The sequence below is a fragment of the Babylonia areolata genome, chromosome 7 (genome assembly GCF_041734735.1).
Source record: "Babylonia areolata isolate BAREFJ2019XMU chromosome 7, ASM4173473v1, whole genome shotgun sequence".
NCBI lineage: Eukaryota > Metazoa > Mollusca > Gastropoda > Neogastropoda > Buccinidae > Babylonia > Babylonia areolata.
In genome coordinates this window covers 35,888,504-35,907,476 of record NC_134882.1, presented here as the reverse complement: position 1 = coordinate 35,907,476, position 18,973 = coordinate 35,888,504, and the positions used below count along the sequence as shown (strand labels likewise).

General features: G+C 41.0%; 1 protein-coding gene across 1 annotated transcript; it reads right to left on the bottom strand.

Moving 5' to 3' along the window:
* Nucleotides 1–351: 351 nt before the first annotated feature.
* LOC143284015 (CCR4-NOT transcription complex subunit 7-like) lies at nucleotides 352–17,300 on the bottom strand. Its single transcript, XM_076590556.1, has 7 exons — nucleotides 17,163–17,300; nucleotides 15,952–16,123; nucleotides 12,903–13,096; nucleotides 11,509–11,670; nucleotides 7,153–7,330; nucleotides 4,791–4,868; nucleotides 352–3,350 (listed from the first exon to the last, which is right to left on the bottom strand). Exons 2-7 carry the CDS (start codon nucleotides 16,081–16,083, stop codon nucleotides 3,174–3,176), a joined length of 921 nt encoding a protein of 306 aa, XP_076446671.1. The 5' UTR covers nucleotides 16,084–16,123; nucleotides 17,163–17,300; the 3' UTR covers nucleotides 352–3,173.
* Between the last annotated feature and the right edge of the window lie 1,673 nt (nucleotides 17,301–18,973).

Here is an 18,973-nt window from a genome sequence, read left to right as displayed (position 1 = left end):
TGGGGGAAAAAAGTGTGAATTTGAATGTGGTTGCATGCATCATCTGCCATTGTATATTGCTTTCAAAACAATGTGTGTGTGTGCACATACATGTATGTGTGCTTGTGTGCGCCCCTGTGCATGTGTGTGTGTATGTTATTTGTTATCTATTTTTTGTGTTATACACCTTACTAATGTTTTTCTTGTATTACTTTTTGCTGTTGCTATAAAGCGCCTTGAAGATTGAAAGGCATTATATAAATTATTATTATTACTATTATTAGTAAATATTAGTATGGCAACTCTTCTCTCCATAGAGCAGCTAGTTGGGTAACTCTTCTCTGCAGAATAATCAACATTATGCACACATCGTTCTTTCACATACTTTATTTGTAGAAACTGAAAATATAAAATAAAACTTCCACACATTTTTTAACTACTTGCACACCTGAGGATACACAGATTAAAAAGACATGCATACAATACACTAAGAACTTAAAAACGAACGTTTCATAAGAAGTCAAGGACAACACTTCCCAGACATTCCACACATCATCCATGTACTTCCTTACAGACTGCACACATTTCTAATAAAACAGTGTTAGCTCACAAGGGGAGAAACCATATTCTCCTATAAATCAAAATAAAATCAAAATTATCTACTTCAATTCAATTACTGATCCACCAGAATGAATTTTCCTTACAGTTTTTCTTCTAAATCAGAAGATGAGGTCCTTAAGAGAAAGAAAAATTCAGGTCAGAGTTTCTGACACAGTTATTACTTGGTATGGAGATCAATGTGTTTCATCATCTGCGAAACAGGATTTTAGCAGGAATCAAGATCAAACAGCTTGCTGTACTAACCATTTCAAAGGCTGAGAAAAAAATAAAATTTACTGTATTATGGACTGTCCTGGCTTGAGCTAAAATTATCCTAGTAAAAACAGAGTCTAAGACAAAACTATGTACCTACACTTGATGAGTATTGGCATAAGCCAATTGAATTTCCAACCAAGTACTGCCGAAGGTGATCAAACACACGTCATATCATGTAGGCTCCTTTAGGACACCAAGTAATCTCTGATCAACGCTTCTTTCCTTTTATCTTTTTTTTCCTCCTCCATCCACTTCCCCTTTATGAAGGGGATTTAAAACAATAAAACGAAATACAACTTCGGGAGAAAAAAAATGTCAGGACATCAAGAAATAAACATTTGTTCCCACTTTTTTTTGTTTGTGTTTTTATCACAACAGGGAAACATTACTGATCACAGTGTCTTTTTTCTATTTAAAAAAAAAAGTTTTACAGTGATAAACAAATCCCTCTCTCTGCAGTGTTTCCAGGTGAACAGTACACTGTTTCTCATTACCATATGATTCTGTGCAGTGCACACAGTTCTCATTTTAGCATATACACTTCTGCATTGCAATCAATCTTCCAAAAAAAGCATGAGCTTTGTGACTTACCACATACATGTATTTCAAAGGACCAGCGCAACACAGGAGGAGGAGGCAAGCTTAAAACTTGGAGGTTACATATATCCTGTGGCAACAGAATCAAGGGAAAATAGCAAATCAGTCCCGTCAGTATCCAAGAAAAATACATACAAAAGAAAAGAAAAAAATATACATCCATGACTGACATGTTATAGATGTTGGGACAATTATTCAAAATAGCAATGTTTCTTAGTTTTTTTTGCAGATTTTTTTTTTAGGGCTAAAGACCCCCACCCCGACCCCCTTCAGAAATAATTTCATTTTGTCAACAGCAAGAACACCTGACACAAAACCAGCACTATGAACAGATTTCAGTTCACATCAAACACATCCCCCACTTACTCTGGTATTATATCTACATCCTCACAAGCCACTTTTCCAAGAAGAATCGCCACCTAGTTGACATAATTGCCTTCATCTAGAGCTGATATCCAGAGCAAGTGTCTCGACCCATGGGGGCATCCTCATTCAGGCATTTACCACAGTGCTAGGATGCAGGAAATAAAAGATCCACCCAAAAATAGCAAAGAAATTAGCAATACTTTGCCCCCCTCAGCTCGCTCTGAAATAAGGCCAAGCCCACCCAACATTTTGTCCGCATAATTCAGTACCCTACAAATGATTAGAAAAGACATGTACCCCAAGAGGCTGACAGGTTTGAATATAGGTTGGTATCCTTTCACCAACTTGTAAATCTAGCAAACTTAACGCCTAAATGAATTCAGATATCCAGAGATATGCGCACAGATAACACAATATGAAAAATTTACCCTCTACATATGCCCATTCATAATAAAACTTTAAAAAATATATGGAAAAAAGATTTTTTACACAAAATTATTTGAACCAGACTGCAACAGTTAAGATGCAGACTCACTCATACTTTGTGTGTGTGTGTGCATGCATCTACTTTATTTGTGTGTATGTGCAGGGATCTAGACAAAGGCAGGTCTTTTACACAACATGTTCATTTCATGTCTTCGATTTGTTCTGGAAAGTTCCATTATTCAGTTACATCCATGCTTTTGAAACACTTGGCTTTGCCACCTTTCAAACTCTCCTAAAACCCTAACTATCAGCAATCCAACTGTGCGGCTTAAAGCATACGTCAAGAGTAAAACCAACCACATAAACATCAGTGTTTTCCAGCATACTACTGGCTTTACAGCAACAAAGGTGATAGTGTCCCAATTTAATTATTGCTCTTCTATAATTTTTCCACCTGAAAAAACAAAAAAAATTGATTCCTCGGTAAATTCAAGCTCTAGAAATTACTGTCCAGACCCAGCTTAAAAATAGAGTAGAGAACCTGCCCTATGTTTTCGAAATGAGGGTTGGAATGGTTCTTAGTAAAGATATATGGACAGGTGAATCAACACTTTCGGTTCATTTGAAATTGGGATCCCTGATCGTGTCACATGTGTGTATCTGCAGTGTGTGTATGTGTGTGTGTGTGTGTGTGTGTGCGCGCGCATGTGTGCACGTATGTTCATGTATGTAGTACATGTGGATGTGAGCATGAGCGTGCACTTCCATCTCTTGGCAAGTCATTTCCAGTCTGATATCCCTATCTATGACCACTGCCCAGAAACACAAGCTGCACCATGCCGTACAACCAGTCTGACGTCAAAAACCCAAAAATGAAAATGATCAATGGATAAAATGATTATGAAGACCAGGCTACACACAGCTGATGATCATGAGAACGAGTTGGCAGTCCCGCCAACTGCCCCTGAGTTACTCTCTTCCAAGGCATTGGGCGTATGGGAGTTGTTGGTGCCATCATTGTTCATGCCATTGGAAACGTATGACGTCCCAAGGCCATACAGATGCCCACAGTACTTGCTCTTGTCCACGTCCTCTTCAAAAAACACCTGAAAAAGGACAAGTCCATTTCCTCACTCTGAACAGCAAGTTTTCTCCTGTCTATTTGTGCACCTCAGGAAAAATTCCAGCTTTACTCAACTCTCAGTTTCAAGAGTCAAAGCATGAGGAATATTCCATATACACTACAGCACATCTGCTGTCAAAATTTAGAAAGGCCAAGATGCCTGACCTTTGCAAAAAAACAATGTGCTGGTCAGGCATTGAGAGGCTACCATAGCCGATAGGTCAGATGTGAAATTCTAAAATTTTGAAATTTACCGAAACCTGGAGGGGGTGGGTGTGCATTGTTTTCTGAGCTCACTCTGTGTATGTGTATGCATTCGATTTATTTCTGTCTGTGTGTATGTGTGTGGGCGTGCACATGGTTTGTGTGTGTGTGTGTGTGCACACGTCTCTGTGTGAGAGAAAGTGTGTGTGTCCATGCATGTGTTTTCAATGCAACTCTGTGGCAGTTTGTGTGTGTGTATGTATGAGGGTGTGTGTGTGTGTGTGTGTGTGTGTGTGTGTGTGTGTGCGCGCGCGCATGTGTGTTTTCAATTCAACTCTGTGTGATCATGCACTCTTGCATGTGAATGTGTGAGACACAGACAGGGAGAGAGAGTGTGTGTGTGTGTGTGTGTGTGTTTACAATTCAACTATGTGTGAGAGTTTGCATGGGCATTCATGTACACATATTCACATGTACACACACACACATGAGTTCAAGTCCCATTTTTTCAACTCATGACTATGCAAACACGTGCACACACACACACACACACACACTGTTACAGAAAGGGTGGAAAGCTGGAGGAGTGACGTTGCACAAAAATGAAATAGAGTGAAAATGAAGAAAATGGCGATGGAGAAACACATCTAGGCTTTCAGACATCAACATCAGTGACAGAGTGCATGTGCATTTGAAGAAACTATAATACTCCATGCACGTAATACAGATGAATCTTTGGTGTGCCAGCAACAGATCCCAGATCTAAACAGTCTATACTATCTACAGTCATGAAGTGTACTGAGGCGTCATTGCCTAACAATTTAAGCACACACACACACACACACACACACACACACAAAGCATTCATGTCATATTCTTCAAAAGTTTTTGGTGTGTGTGTGCGTGTTTGCATACATGTGTGCAAGTATGCGTGCGCTCAACACATGCCACAGAGAGATCGCCTGTCAAGATCAACATTCTGACAACTGCAGACTTCAGTCAACAGCCGCGAGTACAGTTTATATTATTTTTTTTACTTTTGTTTTCTCCGCATAGGCGGGTAGTAGTTTGCACAGGACAGGAATCAGACACCTGCCGGAGTCTGCACTAGTGGGTCACGGTTAAGTATGTGTAACTAAAATGATTTTTTATGTTCTTGTTTCATTCTTAGTACTGCTTTATTTCACCCCTCTGTCTCGCTTCCCTCTCTAGTTCCAACCTCTCTCATTTTGAAGAAGGCATCTCCAGTCAGTAGACTGTCACTTCCAGCCTGATGCTGTGGGCCAATACGCTTGATCTGGAACACAAGCCACCGCAGTTGTCCAATGAGAATAATGTAGCTAACATCACTCCAATGAAAGCCAATATGAACAAATGTCCAAACAAAACCAACATGAATACTTTTTTTTTCTTTTTCTTTTGGCATACATAACAACATGTGTAACATAAGAACAAGAAAAGAAAAAAGAGCACACACATAACACATATAATGAAGCTCATGTCATTATTACAAATATCAAAGTTTGTGTCCTACACCTATCTATTGGTCTGTTGATTTTAAACAGACAAACCCAAGAGAAGACAACCACGCACACTCAGAGGAAGGGAAAGAGAAAGGGATTCAGATAGAGGGAGAGACCCAGAGAGAGAGAGAGAGAAAAGAAGAGAGGGCATATTACAAGAATCACGAACAATACTAATAGTCCAAAGAAGACCAACATGTGTCAACAGAAAACCAACATAACTGACATTAGTCCACAGAAAAGCCACATAACTAACAATAGTCTAAAGTAACACAACAGCCCAATGAAAACTAACATATCTGAAAGTCCAAAGAAAACAATCATTACTAACAAGAAACAATCATTACAAACCAAACAACTGTCCCCACAAATCCACAATACAAGGAGGAAAGCTTGAACAGCTGAGGTCTGAATGTATTAACAAACTATATAAAAAAAATAAAATAAAATAAAAACTGAACACACTGATTTAAAACATAACTGTATATTGTAAACTTAAGAGTTTGAAGAAAGATTTCAAGCAAAATGATGACATCAGAAGAAATAAAGTTTTAAGTTTAAAAAATGTGACTTTCAAGGTTTGATTTTTTAAAGAGTTAAGTCAAGGTACTGCTAAGATAACACTTTCATCAATTACCTGTTCACCCCACACCCCTCCAACTATTCAAAGTTCATGGATAGCAAAAGGGGACAGTGTCAGTCAAAGGGACGAAGGTGGACCAGTCTAGCCCATATATGCCTATGTCAGTTCTCTAAGTTTAGCACACATCATCAGTCTGTAGAAAACACATTGACAATGAAAGTAACCCAGCTGGCCTGGTCACAGGGCATCTATAATTAATAATTAATAATAATTATTATATTTATATAGCACTGAATCTTGTGCAGAGACAAATCAAAGTGCTTTTGCACCAGTCATTCAAACGCATGCATAACTCTAAAACTGGAAAAATAACTGAAGACAAGGAAGAGGCAGGGAAGGGAGGCTATTTTAGGAAGAGGTGGGTTTTAAGGCCAGACTTGAAAAAGCTGAGTGTGGAGACCTGACAAAGTGAAAGAAGAAGTTCATTCCAATTACAAGGTCCAGTTTTGCCTATGAGAGAAACAATGAGAGGGAGTGAGCGCACACGCATGCGTGCGTGTGTGTGTGATAGGGACAGATAGAAAACACTATTGAAACAAAATGTGGTATCCACCACTTGAAATGGACAACTCCTCTCATGACCTATCAGTGCAAAAAAGAAAAGAGAAAAAATTGAAGGTACTAGGAAAAGTATGTAAAATTTTGATAAGAACACACACACACTGACACACACAGAAAACAACCAAAAAATATATATATATATATATCCTGCGGTATTCGGATTTTCATTTGAAGTCATCCACTAACAATTCATAATCTTGACAGAGACAATGAAAAGAAAATATAGAAAATGAAAGAAAAAAAGCAAGCTCAGTATCAGTTCGCCGTGTCCCTTTAATAAGTTTCAACTATAGGCATTGTTGAACAGATTTGTTACATTCTACTGTGTTTTTGTCTTTTCTTTTCACAGAGAGACAGAGAAAGAAAGAGAGGGGGGCACGGGAGCTTGGGTTATGACACTTGTTTGAACTGGTATGAGGTGTATTTGTAGATCAAACAACATCAACAGACCAGATCTTTTCATGTATCTTGCAGCCAGAAATGGGTTCCCTCAACTGATGACAGCCTGTCATTGAAGCCAGAGAAGTGGCTTGGCCAAAAAAAAAGGTCCAACCATCTGCCTACATTTTATTGGGATAAAAGGGATTCTCACCAGCACATCACAGGCTTTTTACAGGACACTTAATTAAAAAAAGGTAAATTTCAAATTTTAAAACAAGAAATTTGAGGATCACTTGAGAACTTGCAGTTTCTTCTGGTGGCCATGGTAAAATGATACTGTATTTTCAGCAAACAGCAGTGTATGAAGCCAATAAAATGAGCACCAATCAAGTTGCTTTCTTAAACAACACCTCCATTTTTTACAATGACTGAAAGAAAATAGAACACACAAACAACTGAAACCAGGCGCTTACCTCCAGCTGATCTGCGACCTCCTGGAGACCCCCCTTAAGGTTCTTGCAGCTCTTCATCAGGTATTTCACATCGTAGATGTTGGTGAAGAACAACTTCAGCATATTGAAGAACTGGCTCTCTTCCCCCGGCAAATTATCCCCCGTCAATATCCGAACCATATAGCCGAAGTCGTATCCGCTAAAACACAAACAAGCTGGAATAGCAGTTATGGATCCAGACTACTTTGTTGGAGTGAGAGCTGCTTGAGAGAGAGAGAGATGCTTTCTCTTGTGTGCTTAGTCTTTCAAAAGGATTCAGTTAGTGTGCCGTCATTCTTCAAGAAGCTTGGTATTATCATGTGCAGTATAATCAAATGTGTAATTTGATGCCATAAGTTTTCAACACATACATTCACTTTTAAACATGACAAGTCCACACACCTTCAAACCAATAATGCATCCTCATAGATGAGTTCTAAAATTTTCAAATTTTCTGAAACTGAGGGATAAGGGTAATTGAGGGGGGTGCGTGGATAAACACTAAATAGGTTTATTAAGTGTAGATATTGTTTTGAATTCAACTCTGTGTGTGTGCGTGCGTGTGAATGTGTGCGTGCGCGTGCGTTCGTGCATTCAATTTAGCTCTATGTGAATGTGTGTGCATGTTTTTGTGAGTGCACGTGTGTGCACGTTTGTGTGTGTGTGCTAGAGAAAAAGCATATCTGTGTGAGTGTGTAAATGAGTGTGTGTTTGTGTGTGTGTGTGTGTGTGTGTGCACGCGCACGCAATTTTTTAGCTCCATGTGAGTGTGTGCGCGAGTGAGTGAGCGCGCATGTTTGTGCACATGTGCTAGAGAAAAAGCATATGTCTGTGTGCATGCATGAGTCTTCTTTTCGATGCAACTGTGAGTTTGAGTGTGTATATGTGTGATTGTGTATGTTTGATGGTGTGTGTGTGATGGTTGTGTGTGTGCGAGTGTGCATGTGTCTGTGTGTGCCTCTGTGTGAGTGTGTGTGTGTGTGTGTGTGTGTGTGTGTGTGTGTGTGTGTGTGTGCATGCGCATGCTGTTTGTGTGTGTGTGTGTGTGTGTGTGCGCGCGCGAGAGAGTCCCATTCTTTCAACTCATGATCATTCAAACACACACACACATACACACACTCACACAAAGTTTCAGAATGGGTGGAAAACTGGGGGGAGTGACGTCGCACAATAGAGATACAGAGCCATGCGAAAACAGACCGGTGATAGAGATACACATCTATGGATGTCCAAATAAGAGACAGACTGCATGCATGTTTGAACATGACAAAACATAATACTACTTCCATGAAAAATGGATGAATCTTTGGTGCACCAGCAATAAATCTACACAACATTTTCTACCTGCAGTCATGAAGTGTACTGCTGCATCATCTCCTGACGGAATTTCAGCACAATAAAAGGATTGACACATATGCTTCAAAGGTTTCTGTTGCGTGCATGCATGTACCAGGCATGCCACCAAGGCAGGAAAAAAAGAGAGGAAAATCAGACAACAACAAAAAATGCAGCTGAAATTGGAAAAAAAAGAGGATTTTTTTTTTCTGTGGACTGAACCCACAACAGTGTCAAAAATAAAAGACTAATTAATACAGACATGGATTTTCTCAATTAGTGTAACTGTTTACTCCCCCCCCCCTCTTTAGAACGAGGCTTAACATGGTACAATCCCCCCCCCCCCCCCCCCCCAAAAAAAAAGGGGGGAGGGGGGGATCCGGGGGCATGCTCCTCTGGGGAAATTTGACATTTTGAACACGAATTAGCCATATATATATAAAATCAGAGAAAGAACACATAACAAAACACATGGAATGGGCTTGCAAGGGTTGCTCCAACTGACTTTTTAGTGTCTATTGATTAGTATATAGTCTATATAGACACTAAAAAGTCAGTTGGAGCAATCCTTGCAAGCCCATTCCATGTGTTAGAATTTACCTGGAAAAATTAGTATTGTTACTGTAAGGGGCAAACTGGGTGTGAGAAAAGCACACAGAACATTATAAAGAAACGCTGTTTCTTTGTTAAAAAAAATGATCATGCATGAATTATAGCCTTACCGGACCACCAATCCACAGGTAAATTTATCCAACAGCAAAATGTAATTCAGCAAAGCTAAGTCATCCAAACAGGTCTGTCCCAGAAACAGGAAAACTTTTAGTTTTACTCTGGATGTAGTTGTAAAACAGGGGTTTTGCAGGAACATGGAGGAGGCATATGCACGTACAGGACACTCAACAAGATTTCTTTGAGAAGAAGGCTCGGATATCTGCTGATGCCTTCCTTTTTCTGTCCGAGGCCTCGCTGCTAATGCATGCAGAATCCTTGGCAATGGACTGTGGAGAGTCTGGACCAGGTTGTGCAGAGCTTCGGGACTTACTGCCAGAGAGACAGACAACAAGATGGTTTGGTGTCCAAGCACTTTCTGGCAAACTCTTTCCATCCGTTCTTGTCCACATGATGCCAGGCAAATCCGACTCCTTGGAATGACTGCTCACTCTTGGTGAAATGATTCTGTGGAGGTACTGTCGTACATTGTGTCCTCCATAGGAAGGATAAATAGAAAAAATCGGTCTTTGCAAGACACTAGCAACAGCATGTAGTTGCCAGATCCCCATGTATGTTCCTGGAGTGAGAATGTGCAGCACCTCTTTTCTAAAAGTACTGCGAACAGCCTCTGAAGTCAGTTCTGTTGATGTATACTGGTCTGAGAACAAAGCATATGTTTTAAGATGATCTGCGGGTGAAGCAGTTGATCTCAAATTTTCTTCTGTGAGGTAGAAGTCTTCATGCGCAGCCAGTTCAACAGCAATTCTGAGGCGCATTTGAAAGTGATGTTCTTGGACTCCTGTTGCTAGCAGTGATGCGCATCGGGGGAGGCAGTTTCCATCTCCATAAATTTGAATGGGCACCATTTGTTCTTTGAATCTCGATCAAAAGAAGATGTTTTAGCTGTCCGTTCAATGAAAACAGGCCTTGGCATTGACAATTTGTGTGAGTCGTTCACTGTAGCCTAGATCTACGTCGCTGTAGCCTAGAGTAAGCCGGTCAACAAACGAGACTTCCCGCGAAGCGGAAGTGAATTCTGGGATAGGCCTACTATGATAATCATTGATTGGAAACCGGTGCAGAGCCAAAAATGACCCCCACCTTCCAGAATTTATTGAAATGTGTCGCTCCGCGGAAATCAAAGTTTCGTGCGGCGGAATCATCTTCACTGGCGGCGGATCGATATTTTGAACGGCTGATTTGTAATGAACCACGGCGATTTTCCGCCTAACGGCGGAAAAGTATCATGCTTGATGTACATTGTGTCACTTTTTTTTTCGCCACAACAGATTTCTCTATGAGAAATTCCGGCTGCTCTCCCCAGGGAAAGCGCATCGCTTCACTGAGAGCGCCACCTGTTTTTTTGTTTTTTTTTGTTGTATTTTTGTCTGCATTTTTATTTGTTTTCCTATTGTGGAATTTTCTACAAAATTTTGCCAGGGACAACCCTTTTGTTGCTGAGGGTTCTTTTACATGTGCTAAGTGCATGCTGCACTTGTGCTGCTTATTGTCTCATCCGAATGATGTGCGTGCGTGTGCGTGTGTGTGTGTGTGTGTGTGTGTGTGTGTGTGTCTGTCTGTGTGTTTTTACAGTATCAGTATCAGTATCAGTAGCTCAAGGAGGCGTCACTGCGTTCGGACAAATCCATATACGCTACACCACATCTGCCAAGCAGATGCCTGACCAGCAGCGTAACCCAACGCGCTTAGTCAGGCCTTGGGGGAAAAAAAAAAAAAAATATATATATATAGATAGATAGATAGATAAGCGTACATATATAAATAAATAAATAATAATTATGATATATAAAAAAAAAGTTTGACCACATGCCACAGAGAGATCGCCTGTCATGACTGGCATTTTAACAACTGCGGATTTGACTTCAATCAACCGCCATGGTTAGGAAATGTGTCCAAATAAGGCACTCTGACAAGTCACTCTCTTCTCAAAGCCTCTTTACTACACAGACTAAATGGAGTTTACGTACTGAAGTGTTTCTATTTTTTAGCATATTCCATTCAGATTTAGATCCATGCATGGAATGTGAAGAAAAGTATGGCCATGACCGGCATTTTCAAACAGGTTCTCTCAAGCACACAGTTCACTGCATTTTGAATCAAGTAAGAATCCAAACCGTTTGGATGTGCTGTGTCAATAACCATCAACACAAAAGCTATGGGAAGCACTTAGCTTATCATTGTCTTTAAACATGGAACCTTAGTCTCAAGAATTAACAAAGGTGACAGATGCTTATTACTGCATAAGGAAACATTTTTCCAAGCAAACCATACCTGTGGAAAGAAAGCCAATTAATGTCTTCCATGAGCACAACGCCGGAAGAGATCAGCAGCTCTGCAAACTCATCTGGCTGGATGCCATCTGTTTCATGTCGCTCAAACTGTATGCCTGATTTTCGCAACAGGTCAATGGATTCTTGGGCATACATGTCTTCCCTGCACATGGATTTCAAATTCACTTCAATAAAAAAAAAATTTGTTTTGGTTTTTTTTCCCCAAAAAATACTAAACAGAGAAAGAACATTACATAGAGAAAGGGTGTGGTGTAAAATATCCAGTTTTTTGCAGTTACTGTGGTTAAAACTTTCTGCACAACACAGGATGACAATATCTTGCAATATACTTTCGTTATATACTACATTGATTTATAGTACTGTTACATTACCAAAGCAGAGTATCTTAATGATATGAAAGAAAGAAGTTTTATAAGAAAGTATGAGCAGTTTGAATAGTGTTAAAGAGATGGGCACCATATATCGTGATTTTCAAGACTGACTAATTGTATAAGATGTTTATTTTGCTTTGCAAAGATAACACTGTTAATGTATTTTATTAGTTGTATAACTCAAAGATCTCCAAACAGCAAAAGACACCTTATCAGATCGTTGTAAATTACAGAAATGAATGGTAAATGCTTCAAGGTGCGACATTTTCTGGGGGAAGCGTCTGTAAACTGCCAATATTCAAATGTAATGGAAAAACTCTTGAAGCAACACAAGTCTACGTATGTGTATCCGACCGTGTGCATGTGCATGTGCGTGTGTGTGTGCCTGTGTGTCATTTGATTTTCATATATATGCATTATGTGACTTGCGGGGTTTTTTCCCCTAAAATTTGCCAATATTTATCGAGGCTATACAATGGTATTCTTACTTTTGTTATCTCCACAGTCACTCAGTCCACAATCTGTTATACACTATAATTACTGACTCATTTTGTCTCCTTTTCAATCTAATTTATGTTTTCTTTTCATTTTTGTTCATCATGGGATTGCACGTCTCCAGAAAGTGGAGTTATTTTTCTTTGTGTTTCCATGTGCCCAAACATGGTCTCCAGATTGAAATGATTTTGATTTGGAAAAAAAAAGCATATGATCAAATGACATGTCCAGTTCAGAAACTTAACAAGTTACGTTCCATATCATTATATGTATTCATTTCATATATAGATTTAAACGAAGTGAAGTGTCAGAACTTAATAAACTTAAAACTTTTTTGTGAAGCTAACAAGTTGGAAACTAGGAGCAGTAGTATCTAAACAAAAGCTATAAATACACTTTTAACACTCATCAACTTCAGACACGTCATTTTTCAGTGTTAGTATGCAAACAAACAAAAGAAAGAACCCAGGCACACCTGTTTCAAGCACACACACACACACACACATACGTCAAATTGAATTTGAAGTTGAACTGCCATGTGGACACTGGGGTGGCTCGGTTGCCCTTATCATCAAAAAAGGAGATGCCAATCTGGATGATTTTCAGCAGGTTGACGTTGCATCTCAGCAGCTGGTATTGGTAGTCTGATGTGCTGCGGAACTCCCCGATGGGTCGTGCCACTACACCAGGGAACTCTGTGTCCTGCAAATAGGGACACAAGAAAATGAACTGAAGGTTCGGTTCCTCCCCCATGCACTGGGAGGATAACTGACAAATATGAGTCAGTATATGGGTGAGAAGTGGACCAGTATACTAAGAGAGAGCCATTTTCATGTCTTAATTGACATATATACTTTGTACCAATACTTCTTAAGTTAAATTCTGCACCACTTCCTGATGCGCACACACACATATACAGTGCATGTCAACAATACAGGAATATAACCTGGGACATGAAGGTGAAAAATCAAAAGTAAGGAAATAGCAAGATAACCACATTTTTTAAAGATTTCAGACAGTCACATTAGTCTAATAAAAAATAAAATACTAAAATAATGAACAGAGGTATTTAAAAAGACAACACTAGTAAAATCAGCAAAATGTAGACCAAAGTGACTGGCATGACATGCATTACACATTTTCCACTTGACACCGCTTTTAAATAACATGACCTCATGTAAATGATGTTTCCACCAATGCAGACACTCATGGTGATCTGTCCTTCATTAAAACCCATGAAGAAAAACTTCCATGTTTTGAATAAAAATTTAAGCGTAGATGGAGACAAGCCCTGTCAGACGGATGATCTGACTACCAACAATGGAGCTCCACAGGGCTGCATGTTCTCACCAACTCTATTCATGCTGTACAGCGCCGACTGCTGCAGCAACGGCAATTCCATTCTGCTGGCCAAGTTTGCAGACAAAACATCGCTGTCCAGTCTGGTCTTAAGGAATGATGAGGCAGCTTACTGGAATGCCAAGAAGGAACTGGTCAAGTGGTGTCATAGCAACTACCTGGAACTGAATGTGCAGAAAACAAAACAGCTGGCTGTTCAGCGCCTTGTCAAGATCTTCAGTGTCAGCGGATTCATTGGGGACTGCCGTTGGAGGGACATGGCCGCAATCTCCACTCTGGAGGAGATGCTCACTCAATCTGGCTCCACAACAATGCCATTATTGTTGTCAGTATGGGTCTTAGTAGGTGGTATCCTAAGAACGTTAAATCAGAACAGGCACTCCCGAATGCCTCCGAAGTGACTCAGCAGCAGTGCACCGTCTCCTCTAGTGTGTGGCCTCCTGGTGACCTAGCATTAATGATTCCCAGTGGACTACCGGCACTGGGACTGCAACAGACAAACCAGGGTGTGGCTGTGTATGGAGTACTCGGAATGAGTGGTGCGGGAGTAATGTCACTTAACGGTGCAGATGATGGGGCAACAAAAAACAAACAAAAAAAAGAAAAAAAAAGAGCTGTCAACTTAAAGAGGTCTAAAAGCCCAAGGTCAACCCCACTGTCAACAGGGGCGAGCTTGTGGAGATGGTTGACCACATAAAGTACGTGGGCACCCTGACCGACAACCGACATGAGTGGTACCCTTATGTCAATCGTGTCTGTAGGAATTTAGCTGTTCAGAGATTCTTCTTATTCATAGACAACATTGAACTGACAGGAGAGACAGAAGAACACATGGATAGAACTGATAGTCGTCCAGAGACTGGAGGAACATGGACTCAGTTACAAAAGTCAAAATGAGAGTTCATGAAAGGAAGAGTGGAGTATCTGGGCCACAACATTGATAGGGATGGTCTTCATCCTGTACCAGAAAAGATCAAGGCAGTGACTTAAGCTCCAGCCCCTACCAATGTCAATGAGCTGTGGTCATACTAAAGCACAGTCCAGTTACATGCCAGGTTCCTGCCCAACCCTGTTGACAGAACTGAGTCCTCTGCACCAGCTACTGAAGAACAACGCACCATGGCCATGCACTACAGAGTACAGAGAATGTGCTCACCCACAATGACAAATTATACTGTAGTGTATAATCAATCTTTTCACTCAAAAAGTTTAAAACCTTCCAGAATTCAAACCAGTCAAATCTGATTAAAAATATTCACTTCTTTCAAGAAGTCCATTAGGCTCCACAGAAGGACATCACAAAACAAGTCTTCAGAGAATACGCCATGTATTGTCTGTGTCTCACATTGTGCAGATCACAGCAGTCAATGAGCTCATGTTTCACAGTAAGAGGCTCAACACAGGGAATGCAACCTGGGACCTCCTCCACTTCAAACAAGAATAAGTAAGAAAAGTGCCCCATGCAGAGTCTGCACAGCACAGTCAGATGACTCTCCTCGATTCTTCACAACGGATGGGAGGATCTCTTTTAGGTCCAGACAAGTTTAGAACAGCTTGTTGTCTGTCTTGGTGTTCCACTCCTCTTGCAAAATATCTTTTATGTAAGTGTTCATTTTCTGCTTCATGTCTATGTATGGTTCACAAGAGCTTGATATATTTTTTTTTGGGGGGGTGACATTCAACATCAAGGCCAGCTGGTCTGCCATTTTATTACCTCAAATGCCAACATGGCCCTGAACCCAGGCCAAAACAGTCATACCCTTTGCTTGTTACAAGTGTAAAAAATTCATAAACTTCAAGCAGTTTCAGATGTGTCAGATTCCTGCTGGCTATCATCTCCAGGGCTAACAAAGAGTCCAAAATGTGGGAAATTTGTGGCAGATTTCAGAAAAGTAGGTTTTATAGGCCAGTAAACTGGTGGAGTCTTTACCGCGCGAGGCATGATCGAATCATACCTCAGGTGTTTGAAAGGTCCACAGTGGTCCAATCGAGGATAGATGCCTGCCATACATACAAAATATTTACTGTTAACAATGACAGGAAATATGATTACTGCCCAAATGATTAATAGAAAGGAAATTTTCTATCTAAAATTACGTTTAAATAACATACTTACTGTGACCCAACTAGTGCAGACAAAACTAGTGTTACTGCTATTAGTATTACCATAATAAAAATGGAAAAACACCTTCACTTACCATGGCCACATATTTGTAGTCTTTGACCACCCGACGGATGTGTTTAAACTCAGATTCTAAGTTACTGGCCCACACATCCCTAATGCCACACTGTTCAGTAGACTGCGGATCTTCACCGGTGGCCACCGGCATCTTGCTTCCGTCGCTTTAGGCAAAAGCCAGCAGCTTGACTCTAATCAAAGAAAAAAAACAACTAAACATCAAAGTTTTATTTTCATCTAAATACAAGCAAATTCAAAAGTTGAATTATACATCCATGGATCAACAATCACCTCCCTTTTTACAGAACATTGCTGAATATTCTTGATGCACATGTGCCCATCTACCCTCTCAATCACACTAAATGACTTATCCTTTCCATATGATATCAACAAATGCGCTGCTTCAAGTATAACTGCCTCTTGTCACCATCATACAGATCACTCTGAATCTGATGTTTCAAAATATCCACTGTTAAGTTATCTGAATGAAAAACTAGGACTTTGTGACTCATTTTCTCATAATTCATGACAGCCCAGTGACTTCTTCAGACTTCTGCAGTTTATATCTTGTATCATGACAATGCCAATATTAAGAAAATAAATAAATAAAATAGACTACTGAGGCTACATGATGACTGCAAAAGACTGGAAGAGCATAGCCACTTGGAATATTAACCATATAAATGCAGTAAAATTGAGTAAAAACTCTACAAGTTCTGTTTACTGATTATGAGGTCGCTCCTAACTTGACTCAGAAAACGACACTGGAAAGTAGAATGCAAAATAGGTAATTCAAATCACCTATACGGTTAAACATACTATATTCCAAATATCAAAACCATAAATTGTGTACACAAACGCGGTTAAGTAACACTAGATTTGTGCATGGGTCGCTGGTTGCTGTTGTCATCCTTTCTGTCATTCGACTAATTGTCAAGTGAATTGCGTGAATTCCAGAGGATTTCAAACAGCTATCAAATGGCTGACATTCATTTCAACGAGGTTTTGTGAAGCTTGCAAAAACTCTGTCATACCAGCTATCCTACCATCCGGTTCTGAGTGGCATTCTCACTGCTCTAGACATTGAGCACAACTTCAAAATTGCCACGGCAATGGTCACCTGAGCGATCAACTATTTTCTTTAAATTTCAGATGATGTAACTTCTGCAACGCTTTAATGAAAAAATCACTGACTTAACTTCATGAAGTGAAAGAGACACAAGACAGCACCTTTTAGACAGGCCTTAAAAGTCACATTCAGGCAGCAAACATCAGTGAACTTTGTTTTTCGTCTAATTATCAGCAAAGTGCGTTTCTGCCGGACAATCCATGTTCTGTGATGTCTTCTTGCAGTTCTTCTTGCGCGTGCGCAAGCGGAAGAAAATGTGAAACGTCACAGGTACAAGCCACAAATGCAAAAGAAGCAAAAACTCTGTACACAGTACTGGCCTTTTTCCAGTTTGGGTTGCGAGTGATAATTATGTCGCCGGATCGCAAGATACCTAGAGCTGGCTGAGCGCTCTTGTGTAAACCCGGCATTTCAGTTGGTAATCAAAGACGGTTGGCTTCCTTGATCTTCTTTTCTTCCTGTTAGGAGTCTACGGTCATCACGTTGACCACTGATTCTGACACCATAATGGGGAGGAGCGCAGCAGCATGACCCAGCTTCCTAGGTGATGGGATGGAGGGGGTAGAAAGATTGTGGGCCCATTGGGGGGGGGGGGGGAGCCATCATCTGTTTCAGGCATCAGGACCAGACCTTTCCGGCTACCAAAGCGGCCCCCGGGGTCAAGCCCCGACTGGCAGAGCCCTAGTCCCTCACTTGACATACTTTGGATGATGGTGGGGCAAGGCTTTTACCAAGACATTCGGGTCATCCTTGAGGCAAAAGCTTCAAGGGAAGGGGCGGTGACAGTAGCTTCTGGTAGTGAGTTCCACTCTCTGATGGTACGTGGCAGGAATGAGAATTTCCGGTAGTCAGTGCGGCATGATGGTATTCTGTACGCTTGGTTGTGGCCTATCCCTCTTCTGTTCTTTGGTATGATGTTGTTTGTCTCGACTTTGGCCAGGTTGTGACGGATTTTGTAGAGCATGGCGAGTCTAGCTGATTTCCTTCGTTGTTGTAGTTTGGCCCACTTTAGTTGTTCCAGCATACCGTGATTTCCGACACTTGAGGTGTTTCTGTGTCGGCCGGTTTAGGACGAATCTCGCCGCTCTGTGTTGTACTGGCTCGAGCTTGCTGATGTCGTCTTTTTGGTCACGTGGGGGTCCCATACAGTGGAGGCGTACTCGAGGATGGGCCTGACGAGGGACTTGTAGGCTCTTTCTTTGATGGTGGTGGAGCCGATCTCCACAAGTTAAGTTCGCTGTGCTACGGCTCGTCACGAGCCGCCCCTTCTTTCGTTTGACAGGTTGTTTAGATAAGGCCGGCTCCTGGTCTTGTCGGCAGTGTGTGCCGGCGATAGGAAAAATGACTCTTTCCTAGAACCATGATCCCGGAATGACGGAACAACTTGACTTGCCCACTGAAGCCGCCACTGCGCCGTCCCTGGCAGCCTTCCATCCCAGGGTGGCCAACCTCTGACCAGTTCCAAACAGCCATTTCCCACCCCCTCCCCCCAACCCCCCTAAACCTGTTAAACTCTGAGAACTAACTGAAACAGCCGGCCATCTCGGACCAACCCTCCCCCCCCACCCCCCCACCCCCAACCCCCGGCCCCCTCCCCGCCGGGAAAAGAATTGTGAAGCAGATTCACGATTGACAAGTCGACTGAATGTTGGCTACCTATCCAGAAGACTAGAGAAGAGAAGAAGAATCTCTCTCTCTCTCCCTCTCTCTCTCTGTGTGTGTGTGTGTGTGTGTGTGTGTGTGTGTGTGTGTGTGTGTGTGTGTGTGTGTCAGTGAGTGTGTGTGTGTGTGTCCCCAGACCCAAAACTCCCCTAAAAAGAAAGCAAAAAACAAACAAACAAACAAAAACAAAAACAACCCAAACCAAATAACAAAACAAAACAAAAAACAAACAAACAACAACAACAAAAAC